The sequence below is a fragment of the Lissotriton helveticus genome, chromosome 5_1 (assembly GCF_964261635.1).
Source record: "Lissotriton helveticus chromosome 5_1, aLisHel1.1, whole genome shotgun sequence".
NCBI classification, from domain to species: domain Eukaryota; kingdom Metazoa; phylum Chordata; class Amphibia; order Caudata; family Salamandridae; genus Lissotriton; species Lissotriton helveticus.
Window position 1 is genome coordinate 1,836,358,341 of NC_136065.1, and position 18,773 is coordinate 1,836,377,113.

Sequence of the window (18,773 nt, forward strand, 5' to 3'; positions counted from 1 at the left end):
GTTCAGTCAATATCCTTTACGAGCGAACCAACTAACCTAGCTAGACCCAACCTAATAAGCAGCAGGATCATGAACAGCATGTGAAAGTTTAAGAAATCCATCAAGCAAAACACTTCTCATTCCCCACCAGTGCCACCTCCCACAATTTCTGCTTTGCTTTGTACATTCCACCTGCAAAGAGAACAACAGTTTCGCACAGAATAAATAAAATATTTGTGGAAAACACTGATAAAATGAAGAAAGATTTATTCTCCAGCAAAAATAAAATTGGATTATGATCATCCACTGTCTTTGTCTGGAGAGATGAAATCCTACTTCTCACTCGTCTGTTCTCTCGATCAGTCTCAAAACTTCAATTCTCAAATGGCCCTTTAAGGCCTTTCCATCATATTTCTTTTCCGTTTAGTGGTAACAACAGCAAAAGGTAGGTCAAAATACTTGGGAGTGTTCAAAGTGCCGGATATTGTTCAAAGGAAGGTTTGAGACATGTTCTTTAAAGTGCCAAAGCACTCATGATGTGAGATAATCAGACACACTTGCCCCACAGTGAAGGATTTGGACACACAAAACAGATGAATACTGCACAAAACCTCAAGCTGTGAGGTTCCCCATGCCACTTGCATATATCACCCTCTATATTGCAGCAGGTGTGGGATTAGTTCATGACTTAGTCTTTTGAGGGTGTAGAAGCTAGTCCCTGACAGTGCCAGGACGGTGTGAAAAATGCTACCAGCTAGCTGAGCCGATATGTGGAGAGATTTTTAGGTTCTGTGCTGGGGATGCACCAGTCATCTGCTTCTTGAGTTGACTGGTAGTGCTTCCAGGCAGATTTGTTGTAGACAGGAAGGCGTTCCACTGAGTCCGTCGACAGTGCCTGCAAATAAAAGACAGATTAATATAGCAACACCAAGAAACAGCCATTGTAACATATACAAGAATTGTATCCTATTGACAAAAATATATATCTATTCCAAAAATAATTACATACACATCCAACATAAATATACATATTGATGCTACATAAATACCCCCATCTACTCTATATAAATATGGTAATGGTCTGCCCATTGACTTAACTTCCCATAAGTCACATCAACACCCCAAACCTGCCACAAAACATCTCCAAGAACATTCCTCCGCACCTCAGTCTACTGCACTCCAAATATCTATCTCCATCTACGCTACTTCAAATATTCCCACAAACCCTTTCAAATTTCCCCATCTAGTCTCCTGCAAACAACTGTATTCATCTCCAAAACACCCCCCACCTACGTGCCTCTAAACATCTCCATCTATTCTCCCGATAACCATCTACTCTACTCCTTCCATCCAAACATCCCCATCTACTCACCATCAAATATCTACTTGCCCCAAACATGCCGATGTACTTAGTTCCAAAACATCCAACCGCTCACCTCAAACGACCCCATCCACTGTGAGCATACACCATCTAGCCTCTACCAGCTATTCCCATATAGCTCCCTACAGATATTGCTTCCGATATCCTCATTTACTTGCCTTGAGATAGCCCCAACTAATAACCATTGAACAGACTTCTATGTTGATAGGGAGAGGTATGCATTATTGCATAACTTTTTAAACACAGCACCATGTTGGCATTCAAATGTACTTGTTATTGCTGTTGATCTTGTTAGTGTTATTAGAGAATCACAAGGATACAGTAGACTGCTTCATTCGGGGTCACAAAAATTCTACTCTCACATAAATATTACCAAAATATACCTACATGTTCAGAAAACTAAACTAGGTCACTGGATGTGTCCCTCCGTTGACTTTGTCACATCAAAACTTGTGTCCAGTTTTTTTAGTTTGTGGCACTTCAAGTTTTCCTTATGCTTGAGGTTTGCAGTCTCTGTAAGGGGAGCTTTTAATATATAATTTTAAAGCTGATCTGATTAAATGTTTATATACATTTTGCAATCCAGTGCCATGTGGTAGAGAGGTTCTTAGAGCACATTTTAGCAGTGCAATGAGGTGATGTATTCTGGTGGCAGTGACAGCTTCTTTACTTCCCAGGATTGCTTCAACTATTCAACAAAATAGTTATCTTTAACCACTTCGGCGCTCATGACGAGCTCAGCTCGTCATGAGTTACGCCGCTCGCACGCTGATGACGAGCTGAGCTCGTCATGTAACGCGGCTTTTTAAAAAACGCAGCGCGCAGCGGGAAAACCGCTAGCGCGCATGCGGTTAAGAAATCATGCACACATGTAGTTACCCATTACTTTCCTTTCTTTTTGTTTCACAAGGCATAGCTACTCTTACAATATTTTATCATTCAAACGCATAGTGAATAATTTCCTTTAGGTCTTCATTATTTGGGTATTTTCAATAGCATAGTTGTAATTATTTCTACTTTATCATTGCTTCTACCACATTTTATCATTATGGATACGAAGAACAAGTTACCTATTTTCCTTAACGCTCTTTCTGGTGGAGACTTTCGAGCCACAGATTCCTCACCTTCTGAATCTCCAGGCATTAGACTGGATCCAGTACCTCTGCACGCTGGAAGATGGAGCCTTGTGGTTTTGCACAGACACTCTTTCCTCTCCAGAAATGAAGAGTGGGGCATATATAGGCTCCATTCCGGCATGCTGTGGCATTCAAGACTGCCAGCGGCACTAGACGCAGTGCCCCAAAAGCAAACGGGTAGACAGGGAGAAGATTCCTAAACTTGGGATTTTATTAACAGATAGAGTCCAATCACAGAAAAAGGAGAGGTTGGGAGAGTTGGTGAGGAATCAGCCAGAAAGAGCATTAACAAAGATAAGTAACTTGTAATCCCAATAGAGACTTCTAGCCGCAGGTTCCTCACCTTATAAATAAATGCCAAAGCAATACCTTCTTGGAGGTGAGTCTGGAAGTGGACTCAAACCAGAAAGTCCTCAGGACCGCGTGGGCAAAATACCCCTCCCAAGGAACCGAACTCTCCAGGAAATAATGCTTTGTGATAGTATGGAGGGAAGCCCATGAAGCCGCCTGGCAAATGCTTAGGACAGTAACACCACGTACCAATGCAGTGGAAGCAGCTTTGGCCCTGTTAGAATGAGTACGTAGTCCTTCTGGAGGCTACTTTTTGGTCAGAGCGTAGCACATCTTAATGCAGAATACAATCCAGCGGGAGATAGTTCTCTTCTGTACTACCATGCCTTTTTCACTCCTAAGAACCCCCAAAAGAGCTGATTGTCGACCCAGTGGTCTCTGATGTGATATATGTGAAAGATCAGCACTCTTGTGTTGTCTAAGCGATTAAGTCACTCCTCTTTAGAGAAGTGAGTCAAAGGAGAGAGTGATGGTTTGCTTGAGGTGGAACTGTATCACAACTTTCGATAGGAAGAAGGCCTGTGTTCTTAGAACAAGTTTGTCAGGGAAAAAGGAGGTGAAACACAGAACATAAACCTCACTTGCACCCTGTGCCGAAGTGATGGCAATAAGAAGCAGTCTTAATAGTACGGAGCCGTAGGGGACAGCTGTGAAGAGACATGAATGGAGGTCACTTCAGATAGCTCAGGACAAGGGGCATGACAAAAGAAGATGGGAAAATGTGCTGCCACCCTTTCAAAAATAGCATCACAACTGGTTATTTAAACAAGGCGGGGGCTGATCAAACAACATAAGAAGGCCGCCAGGCCGAAAGAGAATCCTTAACTTTGCCAAGAGCAAAGTCATGCTTAGCGGGAGACAGAGCAAATAACAAAGCGTCAGATAGTTTGGCTTGGAGGGGGTCAATCTGATGAGTGCCACACCGAAACACAAATTTTGCCTAACAACAGGCATATACATTTTTAGTCGAGGGACACCTGACTGCCAAGATGACTTAAAAATAATTCCAAGGGAGGGTGAAAAGTGTGCAGCTGCCAATCTAAAAGCAGGAAGTTTGCAAAGGCCCAGATGGAGAACCCTGCCCAGCAGGTTCTCCTGGAGGAGAAGCCTTTATTTATTTATTTTAATTTTATTTTTGGAGTTTTATATAGCGCTGACCTGATCAGGGGGTATCGGAGCGCTTTACAACAGTGTTTTCATAAAAATTACATAGTAGAGCAGTCTTAAAAGCATAAAGAGTGGCAGTCCAAGAGTGCGGAGGCTTCTTGAGGCACAGGTTTCTTGAGGTAGTGATTGAGTCTTGAGATAGCCTCGTTGAATGCTTTATTGAGATAGTCCGAGGTCTTGAGGCAGCTTAATTGTTTGCACATTTGCCTAGAAGCGGGCTGAGGTGGATCTGAGCGATGTAGAGTCAGCAAGCATCGGCATCAGGGATAGCGTGCCGACGGCAGCTATCCATTCGGGAGGGAAAGGTTGAGGAGGAGGGCTTTTAGGTGTTTTTTAAATTTTGTGACGGACGGGATAGTTCTGATATCTGTTGGGATGGAGTTCCAGATTTTTGGTGCGTTTCCAGCAAATGACCTTGCAGCGGTTTTGTGTTTGCGTGTTCTCAAGGGGATGAGAAGGAGGGAGTTCGAGCTCCTGAGGTTTCTTGTCTGCCTGGCCTTCTTGAGTTTGGCAGCCAGGTAATCCGGTTTTCCAGTGTGAAGGGCTTTGTGCGTGAGGCAGGCCGTTCTGAAGTTAGCTCGCTGTTCGACTTGAAGCTCTTTTAGTTCTTTTAGTGCTGGAGAAATGTTGTCGTATTTTCTGATTCCGGTGACCATTCTAGCTGCTGCGTTGAGGGTTGTTTTAAGGTGGGCCAGGTGGGATTTTGTGGTGCCGGTTAAGGTTGCGTTGCCATAGTCAAGTCTGGATAGCACCAGGGATTGAGTGGCTTGTTTGAGGTCTTTAATAGGGATGAATGGTTTAATTTTGTAGAGAAGCTTTAGGTTGAGGAAGGCAGTCTTAGCAGAGTTTTTGATGTGTTTAGCCATGTCCAGTTTAGGGTCTGGGGTGATTCCTGGGGATTTTACAGAGTTAGCCAGGGTGAGATTGCCGTTTAGAGCATACATAGCTTTAAGCCATTCTGCAATTTGTGGGTTCTCTTCTTTGTTGGAGATGATCAGGATCTTCATTTTGTCTTGATTGAGCTTAAGGTGATTTAGGGTGAGCCAGTGTTGAATTTCTTTTAGGGTGTTGTATAATAATAATAATAATAATAATAATAATAATAATAATAATAATAATAATAATAATAATAAGGAAGCTTATAAAGCGCCTGGTTACGCCCACCGGCGTGTCCCCGCGCTGTAGTAAGTGAGAGATCATAGAGCCCAAGCCCAGACTAGAGACGCCCATGCCTATCAAGGAAGGAACAAGTCTGTTTTAAGCTCTATTCTAAACCTGGTCTCGGAGGGTTCCAACCGAAGCTCGAGAAGGAGTTTGTTCCAGTTCCTGGCCGCCAAGAGCCGGAAAGATCTGCCACCCATCCTGGCTCTCTTAACTTTAGGGACAACCAACAAGCCGGTCCCACTAGATCTAAGGGATCGTACGGGCCTGTAGACAGTAATGAGACTCTGCAGGTACCTAGGACCAATACCTTGGGTGATGCAGTGAAGTGTACAAAGGGCCTTAAACACAATTCTCTTCCTGACAGGGAGCCAGTGAAGAGCGTCCAAGACTCGTTCAGAAGGAGCCCTTCTCGGTTGCCTAAGGACCAACCGAGCCGCCGCATTTTGCATCACCTGAAGCCGGTTAAGACTTCTGACCGTAGCACCCAGATACAATATGTTACCATGATCTAAACGTGAAGTAAGTGCATGTACTAGCGTCTTCCTGGCTTCTATCGGAAGGAGGTCCATAGTTTTGCGTAGACCTTTCAGGACACCAAAGCACTTCCCCACCACACGTCTGATATGAGGTTCAAATGTGAGATCAGAGTCTACCCATACACCCAGGTTCTTAGCCTGGGAGCACGGCATAGGGGCTGGACCTAAGCAAGATGGCCACCATGCCGATGACCACACAGACGCCCCCCCACCACGAGCACCTGTCTTGCTACCGTTCAACCTCAGGCAGTTATTGGCCATCCAGGAGGCAAGCTCTCCCTTGTTCAGACACTGTAGCAAGGTGTAGGGTGCTTCAGTGTCAAAAGCGGCACTCAGGTCCAAAAGGATGAGAGCCATACTAATGGTCACAAAAGGATGAGAGCCATACTAATGGCCATACTAATGGTCTCCGTGGCCATTAGTAGAGCTGACTCCGTAGAGTGGAGTGACCGAAATCCAAATTTCGCGGGGTGGAGGAGATTGGCTTCTTCCGCATGGGCCATAAGCTGTACGTTTGCAGCCTTCTCTGCCACTTTCGGCAGATACGGTGACAGCGAGATAGGGCGGAGATTTTTCAGTTTCTCAGGGCTGATATTAGGTTTCTTCTGAAGAGGAAGAACCACAGCCTTTTTCCAGCTATCCGGCACCGTTTGCATACTAAATGATACATCTAAAAGATGCCTGATATAAGGCTCAAGAATGGCAATACTCTCCCCAAGCAGTTTGGGTGAGGCAGGATCCCTAGGTGAGCCAGACTTTATAGAACTGCAGATCCTGCAGAGCAACTCGGGGGGGAGGGGTGATAAAACTATCCAGCCTCTGGCATTCCCCAGCACCTCCGATTGGTTCCACAAACTCTGCGCCTGTTTTTTTGGCTCCCGGAAAGGAAGAGTACATTTTCTCCACTTTCTCTGAGAAGTAAACCGCAATACGGTCGCAAAATTCCACTGAGCCTTCCGTGGGAATAGCAGACGCTATTAGTGAGGAAATCTCCTTATAGATCTTAAATAATTCCTTAGTGGAATTTCCTGCTGCTCCAATTCTCTCAGCATAGTAGCGGCATTGGCCCGTCTAATAAGCCAATGGTACTTTTTCCGCTTTTTTTTTTTAGATATTCCAGCTTGGCCTGACTAAGAAAGCCTTTCCTCCACTGTCTCTCCAGGTGTTTACACTCTGTCCTAGCCAGGCGCAAATCATCATTGTACAAAGGTGCAGATTTCTGTGATCTATTCAACATTTTATTCTGGCGTAGCGGGGCTACACTGTCTAGGGCTTACCTTATGTGTCTTTCTAGGTTGAGGCAGGCCGTTTCGATGTCGGTACCCCCCGGTGACCCTCCTCGGACCAGTGCTTCATTGAACTTAGTCTATGAGAAGCCTGCCCATTTACGACACGGTGGCTTAGCACAGGTTGCTCGGGGGCTCTAGATTCTGGGATCTTTACCACAAAGGGAACAAAGAAGTGGTCGGACCAGGGGATAGGGATGGGAGTGGTCACTACAACTCCCTCCCAATTAGCGAATACTGAATCCAATAAATGGCCATGCTGATGGGTAGGGGCATTAGAATTCAGACCTAATTGCAGTGACTATAGTTCCTGACATAAGTCTGCAGCCCCCCTATTGAGGGAATTCTCCAGATGAATATTAAGGTCCCCCAACAATAGGAATTTATCATTCCGTAGAGCTGAGTCCGTGATTACTTCCAACAGGCTAGACGCAAACCGTGCATGTGGGCCAGGAGGTCTATAGACCAGGAGTCCTTTCACCGTAAGGTGAGAGCTGACCCCAATTATAAATGAGCCTGCCTCACTATCAGCTATGGTCGTAGATTCCAGTGAGCAGCTCAATGGGTGTTTAAAGACAATGGCTACCCCACCGCCTCTACCAGACGTCTTATCAATCCTGACTATCATGTACCCAGGAGGGAGGGCCTCGATAATTTCTGGCTCGGAATCGGAGTCCAGCCATGTCTCCGTGAGGAATAGAAGGTCAAGTTTCCTATCAGCGAGTAAATCAAAGATGTCCAATTTATGTTTGCACATTGATCTACAATTCAGGAGACCGCAAGACAACCCTGTCGCCCCTCGCTTTAGCTTACCTACAGTGCTGTAGCTAAACGGGCAATAATCACATCCAACGTCCTGATAGACCTTCATACTATGGCTACACGCGCTAGGTATCCTGGGGCGGAGATCGTATAGTTGTGCAAAACTCCACTGAACTCGAGCAATATTTTGGCATGGGGTTATGGCCCCGGTCCCCGAACGGCCGCGGACGGGTGCAGACGGGCTTGCCTTTGGCGTGCATTCGGCGCGCCGGCGGTGCTCACGCATTTCCCCTTTATCCTGTGCTGCAACCACTAGACCGCTGACCGCAACCGGAAGTGCCTGAGCTCTCCCTTCCATACCCTCTGCGCAACGGCGCTATTCGCCGCGTCGGACCGAGGCGGGAAGGTGGGACAGTCGAGCAAAGGCCCCCGGAGCGTCCTGTCAGCCCCACCCTCCCACTGGCAAGCTTCTGGACCCAAGGTACGTTGTAGCAACACAATTTAAAAGCGGAGTAGAGCAATTTAAAAACTAAGTAAAACAGTTGCAGTATTTAAAAAATGTCGCTAACACAAGTGGGTCTGAGCAACAGCAGCAGCTTGTGGGCTCTACCACTGCCCACTTACCACTTAGTCTGAGGATGTCGTCTGGGGAGGAAGTTTCCAGATAGATCTGGGTGTCATCGGCGTATAGGTGGAAGGGGATATTCGCCTTCTTGAGTATGGTGGTGAAGGGTTCCATGTATATGTTGAACAGTTATGGGGAGAGCACTGAGCCTTGGGGCACACCTCTGCTGACCGGGTGGAGGTCAGAGGTGAAGTTTTTGATTTGTATCCTTTGCGAGTGGTTCTGGAGGAAGGAGGTGAACCAGCAGAGGACCTTCTCATCAGCACCTACCCCTTTCTTGTAGGGCCTTGATGAGAAGTTGGTGATCTACCGTGTCAAAAGCTGCTGATAGGTCGAGGAGAATGAGAAGACAGCAGTGATCGGAGTCCAGTGACTTGTGGATGTCATCTGTGATATTGAGGATCGCCGTCTCAGTGCTGTAACCTTTTCTGAATCCCGATTGGTGGGGGTCAAGAAGGTTGATGTTGTCCATGTGTTGAGTCAGTTGTGAAAGGACACATTTCTCGAGAATTTTGGATAGGAGGGGGAGATTGGAGACGGATCTGAAGTTGTTCAGGTCCATGTAGTCAAGGCCTGCTTTTTTAGTAGTGGCGTTACTTGTCTGACTTTAAGGCATTCAGGTATGATGCCGGATCTCAGGGAGCTGTTGATGATTCTGCACCAGAGCGGGGCTATGGAGAGTTTGAGTTTTTTGGTCAATTGAGTGGGTATAGGGTCCAGGACGTGAGAGGCGGGTTTGGAGGTGGAGATTAGTTTGATAATCTCGGCTTCCGTGATGGGATTGAAGAACTTCCATGTATTTGTGTGGTGTAGGCATGTGCTTTCAATTGGAGCTGGGGACAGGCTTTCGCAGGCAGGGTTTGTGCTGGTGTCTAGCGAGTGTTCAATCTTGGAGATTTTTTTTTCGAAGAACATGGCGAAGTTTTCGCACAGTTCCTTGGAGGCCTGGGTGGGAGGTACGGGGGGCTTGGTGGTTTGCTGCTTGATGATTTTAAATAGTTCATTTGGCCTGTTTTTGCATTGTCGAGGGCGGAGCAGAAGAAGTTGGTTTTTTCGCTACAGATGTGTTTTTTGTATTTTCTCCGAGCTGCTTTGAGTTGTTCTAGGAGGCTTGCGGAGGGGTTGTTTCTCCAGAGTCTTTCTATCGCTCTAAATTGTCTCTTTTCGATGTTGATGTCCGTATTGAACCAGGATCTGGATGGAATGTTCCTGTTATTTTTAATGTCAGGGGGGCTATCTGGTCTAGAATGGATGTCAGGGATGTGTTGTAGTAGTCAGTGAGTTCTGTCGTGGACAGATCAGCCGAGGAGGCAGTGAGGAGGGAGTTGTCTTTCCTCCAGGTCAGTCATGTTGATCTGAGTGTGATTTCTGGTCCATTTGGGATGTTCTTGAGTGGGAGGTTGTATAGTGGCTGGCTATGTGAGGTGGAAGAGGATTAAGTGGTGGTCGGACCAATCAACGGGAAGGATGTGGTTTATAGTCACCGCGTCACTGTAGGCTATGATGGCATCTAGGGTTGCACCTTTTTTGTGAGTTGTTTCTGTGCAGTGTTGCGTGAGGTTGTTGTTGCATAGTAGCTCACTCAGGTTCTGGATTAACGGGTTGTTATCTTCGTTCCAGTGTAGATTGAAGTTGCCTAGAATAACGTTATTCGAAACTCGCAGTGGGCTATCAGGTCAGACAGGTGTTCTGTGAAAGTGGTGGGGTTGCCTGGGGGTGGTAAATGAGGTGGCAGGTAAGTGGTTATTTGTTGCAAGTGTTGATGTTGACAGTTAGGCACTCAAAGGTGCTGTAGTTGGAGGAGTCAGTTTCCGTCACGGAAATGTTGTCTCTGTGGATGATTGCTAAGGCTCCTCCTCTTTGGTCTTTTCTGTCTTTGTTGGTGATTGTAATTCCTGGGGGGACAAGAGTGTCCAGGAGTGGAAGGGAGGAATCATTAAGCCAGGTTTTCGGTGATGAATGCTATGTCTATGTCGTGCGTGAGGATGGATTCTGCTAGTTCAGTGGCATGTTTGGTGGCTGATCTGCAGTTTATGAGCATGCAGTTAGTGGGGGTCATCACTGTTTTGGGTTTCTTCGTGAGGGGGACCGTGGGGATGTTAGTGCGGGTGGTCGGTGGCCTAGGTGAGTTTAGAGGGGCTTGGTCTCTTCCTAGTCCGGCGATGACTTGAATTTTGGATTGGAGGGTGACAACAATAGGATTGTCGAACGAGGAGGCGAGATCCGCTGCATCACTCTCAGACATGGCGTCCCTGGTTCTTTTCAGTCTCTGTGTCAGATTGGGGAGGGGGTTAGCTATCCATCTCTGGGGAGGAACAGTGGACGGTCTAGGTTGTGTCTGGGTGGTATAGGGGTGGGTGTGATGTGGTTGCTGGGGCGCTGCGAGGTTGTCTGGGATTTCACTGAAGCCCCGGATTATAGTTGTTATTTGGATTTTGAGCATGGAGAGTCGCTGCCCAGTCTCTAATTTGTTGAGGTAACGAGACTGAACCTGTGTGGGTGTGTTGGGCCTAGGGGGGGGGGGAGAGTCTCAGGGTGTTGGGCAGCTTAGTGGTGGCTGTATTGTCCGTTTTGGGTCTGGGAAGAGAGTATCTTAGGGAGATGGGTAGCCTAGAATTGGTTCTGTTATCCGTGTGGGGTTTGGGCGTAGCCGAGAGTGCAGGGTGGTGGTGGTCTTGTTGGGGCCTGATTGAAGGACATATGATCAAGCCCAACAGTTCCAGATACTATACACCCCATGCCCAATTCGGAACCACTAGGATGCTGGGTATCGAAGACTGAGCTTGTTTGTCCTGGCATTTAAAGAATCTGCCAGGTGGTTCACCACCAGGAAAATTCCTTGCGAGTCCAGCCACTACCAGAGGCACAAGGCCTCTTAGCATAGGGTCTGCGACCTGACCTCGCCTTTTTAGGTCGAGCCTGGAATACACGCATCCGAAGGATGCGGGTCCAGGTGGAGAACTATAGCTAGCTGACTCGGGGGAATGAAGGACAAGAAAGTGCCACGCGCTCTCCGGCTGGATTTCACTGCGAGCACGCGCACCCACACTCACGCATGCGCACATCACAGCCACACGCATACACAGCCAGGACGCACACACACACACACACACCCCCCCACACACACACCAGCGCACCTACACTCACGCACGCACGCACACATACAAAGACCCCCCCGCCGCCGCCATCGCACACACACACACACTGCATACACACACGCTCACACACAGGTGCCAAGCCCCACTTACCGCCTCAGCCGCCTCTCCTTACTTCTGCTGCCATCCACTCTGTGGGCGCGGGCTTCTCGCAAAGTCGGAAGTCCCGCCCCACGACTGCCGTGAGCGTGCACATCCCAAGACCGGAAGTTCGGGAGAGTGCACGCTCACGGCTTGTTTTTTTTCATCTTGTTTCTCTTCTGTTAAAATAAATAAACATCTTTAGCCCCGTGTGGCACTCAAAGCAAGCGTTTTGAGACTTTCTTAGGGTGAGCAAGCACCGTATAAATGCCACAATTAATGCAGTACAAGGAACAACACAGAATGAGCACATACTTAACGGCCCAAGTCTAGCGTGTATGCGAGGAAAAAAGGGGCTATGTTCCCTGCGCATAGTAGGCTTGGTGAGTATATATTCCCCATCTGCTGGCGTCGAAACCTGCTAGTGCACAGCACCCCAGGAAGCAGAGGCGGCCTATAATCACATAGCACCCAGGCTGCAAACACATTTGGCGCTCGGGCTGCTGCTGGTCATTAATGCGAAAAGCAATGGGGGATACAGTTTATAGTGAAACCTAATGCAATCAATGCCTCTGAACGCCAACACTTCTGCACTTCCCTTAACCCACCCCACATCTTAAGTTACATTCACACTAGTGAGAAGGCGGTGCGGTAATGGGGTGGGAACATGTGGGATGTCGGGGCAGGGGGGGGGGGCTAGAGGGGGTTGGGAGGAAGATTGCAAGAGTTAATAGGTGCTAGACAGGGTGCGTGCAGCATATTAAAAGAAAACAGATTAAAAGCAGTTATGAAGAATAACTATCCTGTTCAGAGGTAGACTGCTGCATGCACAATCTTCATGCAGACAGGTCTGTGGGCCCTTCTAAAGTTTGGCAGCCGGGCCTCTCAGGCGACACCCTTCAAAGGCCGGAGGAAGGAAGGGCAGGAGTTCAGTGCGGGACAGGGGAAGGTGGCCGGGGAGAGGTGGTGGTCTGCTGCCTGTCGGCAGGAGGCAACGGGGAGCCGTGTGGTCACCCAGGAGGGGGCTGGGTGTAGTCTGCACAGGCTGAGGGGGTGGTGGGGGCTGTGTACTGCCCACAGACAGGGAGAGGGGGCTCGGTGTACTCTATACAGACAGGGATGTCTGCGTACTACGCACAGACAGGAACAGGGTACTCCGTGTACTCTGCGCTGACACAGGGGGTGTACTGCTTCCAAGCAGGGAGGGTGAGGGTCGGTGTACTCTGCACAGATACAGAGGGCTAAATACTTCCCAGAAACGGGGAGTAGAGAGTCTGTGCACTGCTCACTATCCTACAGTAGCTCTGCGCACTATGGAGAGGCTGGAGGCACTGTGTTCTGGCCCAGAGAAGGAGTCTGTGTACTTCTCACAGACAGCAGGGGTCCGGTCCATGCACCACTCGCAAATAGGAGAGGTTCTTAGTGCTCACATACAAACACTTATCTGGGTACTCTGCACAGACCGGGTGGATGTTTGCTACTCCCAGGACTCTACTGAGAGTGTTCGCAGTGGCGCTGTGCAATACAGAAGACAGGAAGAGGGGGGCATCTGCCCTGCGCACAGATATCCAAGTCATCGAGGGAGGGCACTGCGATCAGTACTCCGGGAGCCAGTCACTTGGCGGCACTTAATTCCCCGGATTCAGTCACAGCCGGGTCCCTGCAGCCAGACCTCAGTCCTCCGCATCTGTTTCACCCCAGTAACCGACATGATTCTCTGCTGCCTCTTACGGCATCCAGAGCACCACAGCAGCGAGTGCAGCTGAGTGGAGGCCACTGCGATCACTTCTCACTGCAGCTGCAGAGTGAAGTCCGTTCTCCTTCACTGCACACCTGGGACAGCAGTGAGTCTGGAATGACTGAACTCCCTGCTACACGGAATCAGTCTCCCTCGTAGCACCAGAACTTGAGAAGTGCTGCAAAGCGCTACACTGGAATCACTGCTGCAAAAAAGAGCATTTGCAATGCAGTAGGTCTCGCATTTGCACGAGTGTAAGCTATTGGCATTGTAAATGACAATGCCTTTTTTATATTTTAAAAACGAAAACAAAAATAAAAGGCATTATTATTTCCAATGTCAATAGCTCAAACTCCTGTAAATGCGAGACCTATTGCATTGCAAATGCTTGTTTGTTACAGTACCACATGATGGTGACTAGCACCTGAACCAACCAGCCTCCCAGCCTCCAGAAGGTTAATGTGGAGCCCCTCGGCTGGCAGAGACCTCTGATCTTGACCTCTGATCTTGATCCCTTACAGATGGCCTCCACACAACAGAAACGATGCATCAGTCACCACTGTCAGTTCTAGGTGGGGGAAACAGAGGGGTCTGCCACTAACCCAATTACGGTTCAGTAAACACCACTGCAGATCTTCTGCAGTCTCCTGCTAAATCTAAACTTGGTGGGAGAGAGGTCTCCTTGATGTTGACAGTGAACCTCAAAGATGACAGCAGGTTTTCCATAGTCTCGAGGTGGGTGATGACTGCCTGGGGCAAGCCCATCTTGACTGCCTGGGGTGACCCCGCTTTTAACAGCCAGTTGTCAAGGTAAGGAAAGACTGTCACCAACGCCAGCAGTTTTGTGACCCCCGTGCCCATCCCCCGAGAGGCACTGGTGAGACCAAAGTGAAGTAGAGCAAACTGAAAGAGCTCCTCTCCCACCACAAACCACAGGTAGCGCTAATGGGCCAGCAGTGTGGGAATGTGAAAATAGGCGTCCTGTGAGTACACCTCCACCATTATCCAGTCCCCAGGTTCGACAGCAGACAAGACCTGGGCCATGGTGAGCATTTTGAATTTCTCCTTCTGGAGGAAGGTGTTGAGAGTGCACAGATCGAGATACTCTCTTTGAAATGTTCAATGCTCTCCAAGCAGGCGAGTCTCATCACAGGGCATGGCCACCAAGGAGGACTGGACATCGCCTGAGAACCCAGTTGAGCATAACGATGCAAGCCTTGAATGGCAACACTAGTCAAAATTGCACAAATAAATAGTGAACTTGACCGCATCACAACATTCTGTTATCGCCTGAGATAGTACAGGTGAAGATCTTCTGGCACAACAGAAAGGACATGTGCTGGGTATTACCAAAGGCATGACTGTAACGGCCTGACAAACAGGAAGCTTTAACAGAATGCAGAGCCAAACTAGTGGGCGAAAAGAGGCGTTTTCAAAATGTCGCCACTTGCTTCAATTTCCTATCAGGGGGAGTGGTACGAAAAGAGTTCGGATTAGAACGGCTTGTGGAAGCTTGCATCTTGAGACTTTCTGGGGAAGGCTGCTGGGACGAGAATCGCCTGGAGCAGGACGGTGACACCTGCCAATTTCTCTATTCACTGGCAGGTCAGATTACAGCTTGGCAAAAGTTCATAAAAGGACATCGGTCAGAGTCTCGAAGTTCAGAAGGAGCTCAGAAGTTGTTTGGCCAAGCTGCAGGACCTCAATCAGAAAATTAGCTTTCACCTCCAGGGTGGGGAGCTGGAGGTCACAGACTTTGACCGTCCTGTGCATGGCTGTGGGTTAGGGTGACGATTCTTCGGTGGTCAGTCCAGGAGGAGAGATATGGGCTGTCTCTGGGGAAGTGTCCAGCCACTGGTCTCTTTCAAGTCCCCTTACCAGTTGTTATACTGATAGGCTAAGGGACCACTTCATCTGGGTCACAATCGATGCCAAAGTCTGTGCCAAAAGGGAATGCAAAGAATGTTTCCCACCTTATAAGTTGGGAGCAGAAAAGGGTGCCTCGTTGGATTTTGGTGCGATGTCAGGTCGGAGTCGAGACGGCATCACAGAGGACAATTCAGGCCACCTAGTTGGCCTATGCACCAAGACCCAGCATGGGTTTACGTGCTGGGAACCGTGTCAGAGCTGGAGACGGAGGCAAGAGGGGCTCAGAAGGACCAACAAGCATCGAGGGCAAACTCGCCAGCAGTATTCCAGATGGGAAGTCTCTTGGCTAAAGAGCCCAAAAGCACACTAGAGGAACTCAGGAGGGAGCCTAAGAGCCAGAGCATACTGTGTGGAACTCTTCGATCTGGGTCGGCAAGGCTTAAGGCACAGAAATGATGGTTGTGCAAGAAACAGCTGTAGAATCAGCTCCAAAGTCAGTCGAGTTTGAGAGCGTGATCGAGATGGTTGACGCAGACCATGCGCTTGTTCAGAGGAGTGCGAGTGGCATGAAGGAGCGGAACTCTGCTTCGACTTCTTGTGCTCACCGAAAGACTTGGACCATGACTAAGATCAGTCTCTGGAGAAGCTCTGTCAACTCCAGATAGGAGACTTGGATCGTACCTTCAAAGCAGCACAGGACTTGGAGCGGTCCTTGGGCTCGGTAGTCTTATGCTTGGAGACAAAGTTGTGCCTTGAGTTCCTTGATAACCCCCGGTTCAACGCGCAGTCTCCACAGATCCTGGAGTTGCAGCTCGAGCCCAAACACCACTAGTACACCTTATAGGTATCCGTCAGACATCTGTTTGCAGGAGTCCCTACAGGACTTGACACCTGTTATTTTAGGGGATGACATCCCTTGTACAGTGTATTAGAATTTTATAAAAATCGAGGTAAATGGTCTCAAACAGACAAGGGGAAGATACGGATCCGCGTCTGGAGGCGCAAAATGAAACAAATTGAAATCAGCGCGTGGGAGTGGCGCCTATATAGGCCTGGCAGGTAATTCCCAGAGCGGACCAGTGTCGGTGATGAGTCGCAAGGAGCCACCTTCCAGCGCAAAACGGTACTTCTGAAAAGTGTCTGGATCCAGTTTAAAGTCTGAGGAATATTCTAAAGGTGAGAAATATGCGGCAAGAAATCTCCACCAAAAAGTACAAGTCCAAGACATGTTAATATTGACCTCATCAACTAAAACAATACTGCCAGGATATCAGTAGTGGTTTGTTAAATGTGTACACTGTTTCTATTTAGTCAATTAGATGCAAGTAACCAACACTGGGTAAGACATTAATAGAGAAATGGTCGGGGTGTTTTCCAATTTCTTTTGTTGAATCTAGGCCTTAGTTGAGAAACTTTTTGCATCTAATGAATGTATATCGTGCTGTGTTCTGCCAGAAAATGGGCAGAGGTATAGATGAATTGGGTGAAAGTCAGATGCAATATTGTGCAAGATGGAAGAATGAGACCTCAATGTAGAAGATGTATATCTGTAGAGCTTACGTTCATCCCTAAGGCATTTTTGAGTATGAGCGAGTTAAAGGATGTTTATTGTTACCCAGCTTAATGATACTCTTTTTTATTGATCTCAGAAGGATGAAAGACTAAATTATTCAAATTATTCTTGTGACAAACTGCCTATGGATCATGAGAATTTAGGGTCTGGATCTCCCTAAATGTATCAGGTTAGAAGATACTTCAGGAATGCTACTTACCAGGACAGATGACGTAAGGTTTTTTTTATGAGCTAGGGCTATATTGCATTCAATGGAAAGGAGAGTTTTCTAACCACAGGGAACAGTTTCTTAATGTCCTCGGAGAAATAGTGAATGACCACAAAGAAGAGGGGTCTGGAAATGGCTTTTTATGCAGATAGTGATGGGAACTACACCTGTGCTTTCTTGGCTAGATGGAGAAAATACTGCTGACCGATTCCACCTGCCATATAGTGGTATTGATCGAGTTCTGTAGGCACCATACACAAGCAATGTCACACATTAATGCATAGGCCAATCTTGTGGATGGAAATGTTGTTTCTTCCAAAACGCTAAAACAGTATTGTGGAAGGTTCCAACGGTTGTATTGGCAACCCCAAGAACCAAAATGCTCAGCTCAGGGATGGTATGCATTCTGGGTAGGATTTCTGGTCTGGCTTAGGGTGAGGAATTCCCCACATGTGTTAGCGATCCAGAAACCACCTGCTGAGGCCACTCATGCCACAATAGGATTATTCCAGCTTCAGAGTCCCTCAGTTTGTTGATAACTGTCTGAATCTGTTGTAAAGAGGAAACGTGTAAAGACATTTCTGTGACCAGTTGATTTAAATATCACTGCTGACTGTTCTCAGTTCAAGGTACTGTGACACAAAGTATTGGCATTTTTTGTTAACAGCAATTATAACTGGGGGCAATGGAATCCTTTGCAGGATCCAAATACCCCAACTTACAACCCAAAGAGTCTCATATACAGAACTCCCAAAAACCCTCCCAAATTGTCTGATCAATGCATACACTATCTCAATACACTATGGCAATCTAAAGATGAACAGCCACAGCAAATGATCTGAAATACATACCCATTATATCCTCTAACCATCTCTTTATGTTGCCTGTTATTGAGAATTTAGGCTCCAGCAAGGTGTATGGGCAGTATGAACTATTCGACGAAAGGAAGCTCACAACCTCTCCATCACATACGGTCTAACCATCTTGCCACCTGCCCCCTTTATATTACGCAGCAATGGGTGATTGGCAAACTCCGTACCTTAAGATAAATGACTGCATCAGTTCCAAAGCCCTCCATGGAGTAAAGCTGCAGGTCACCCTGGAAGTACTTGGCATAGAGTCTAGAAATAGGAAGCCCATATCCAAAACCAGCCTGGGGAGAAATGGGTAAAATTAAAAGAAGGCATGTGAAATGGCAGCATACTGGAATTAAGGAAGAGATGAGAGAATGTTGGGAGAGTAAAGTGGAATGATTATGGGGTCACTACCACAAGGCAGGACTAATACAGGGGCAATAAAATATGTGAATGATACCCACCAGAGGTGTTCCACCTGCACCTAGCTGTGGCATGGGTGCAGTAGAATACATATAGCTGAAGAGTCTTTCAATCTTGCGTAGTGGGACACCACCTCCTCTGTCACTCATCTGTAAAACACAAATATTTCATTAAGGGTCAATACCACCGTACATCACACAGAGATCCAACCATACAATGGCCAACAGCCATTCAAGGCAGAAATGGCTACCTTGTGCTCAGCAACCTTCACCATCTCATCACACATGCCAACTACTACTATGAAACCTAAAATGTGACCCCTAATCCAACACGAAGGGGGAAACACTATCCTATCAAACATGCTCCATTACAAAAGGATGACCATTGGAAGAGACTCACAGAGCTCGTCACTGTTCCACATGAGCAACCACCATGCAGTAGTAACAGAGCTGACCAACACCTCAATTCTGGGCCAACTGACACCA

General features: G+C 47.5%; 1 protein-coding gene across 1 annotated transcript in view; it reads right to left on the reverse strand.

Moving 5' to 3' along the window:
• Positions 1–229: 229 nt before the first annotated feature.
• The window catches only part of PDK2 (pyruvate dehydrogenase kinase 2), an 85,350-nt gene continuing 66,806 nt past the window's right edge, over positions 230–18,773 (reverse strand). Inside the window, exons 9-11 of the mRNA XM_078645243.1 lie at positions 18,330–18,437; positions 18,051–18,164; positions 230–874 (exon numbers count right to left, since the gene is read on the reverse strand). Of these exons, the coding sequence (XP_078501369.1) occupies positions 734–874; positions 18,051–18,164; positions 18,330–18,437 (363 nt within the window). The 3' untranslated portion in view covers positions 230–733. The remainder of the gene's footprint in view (positions 875–18,050; positions 18,165–18,329; positions 18,438–18,773) is intronic.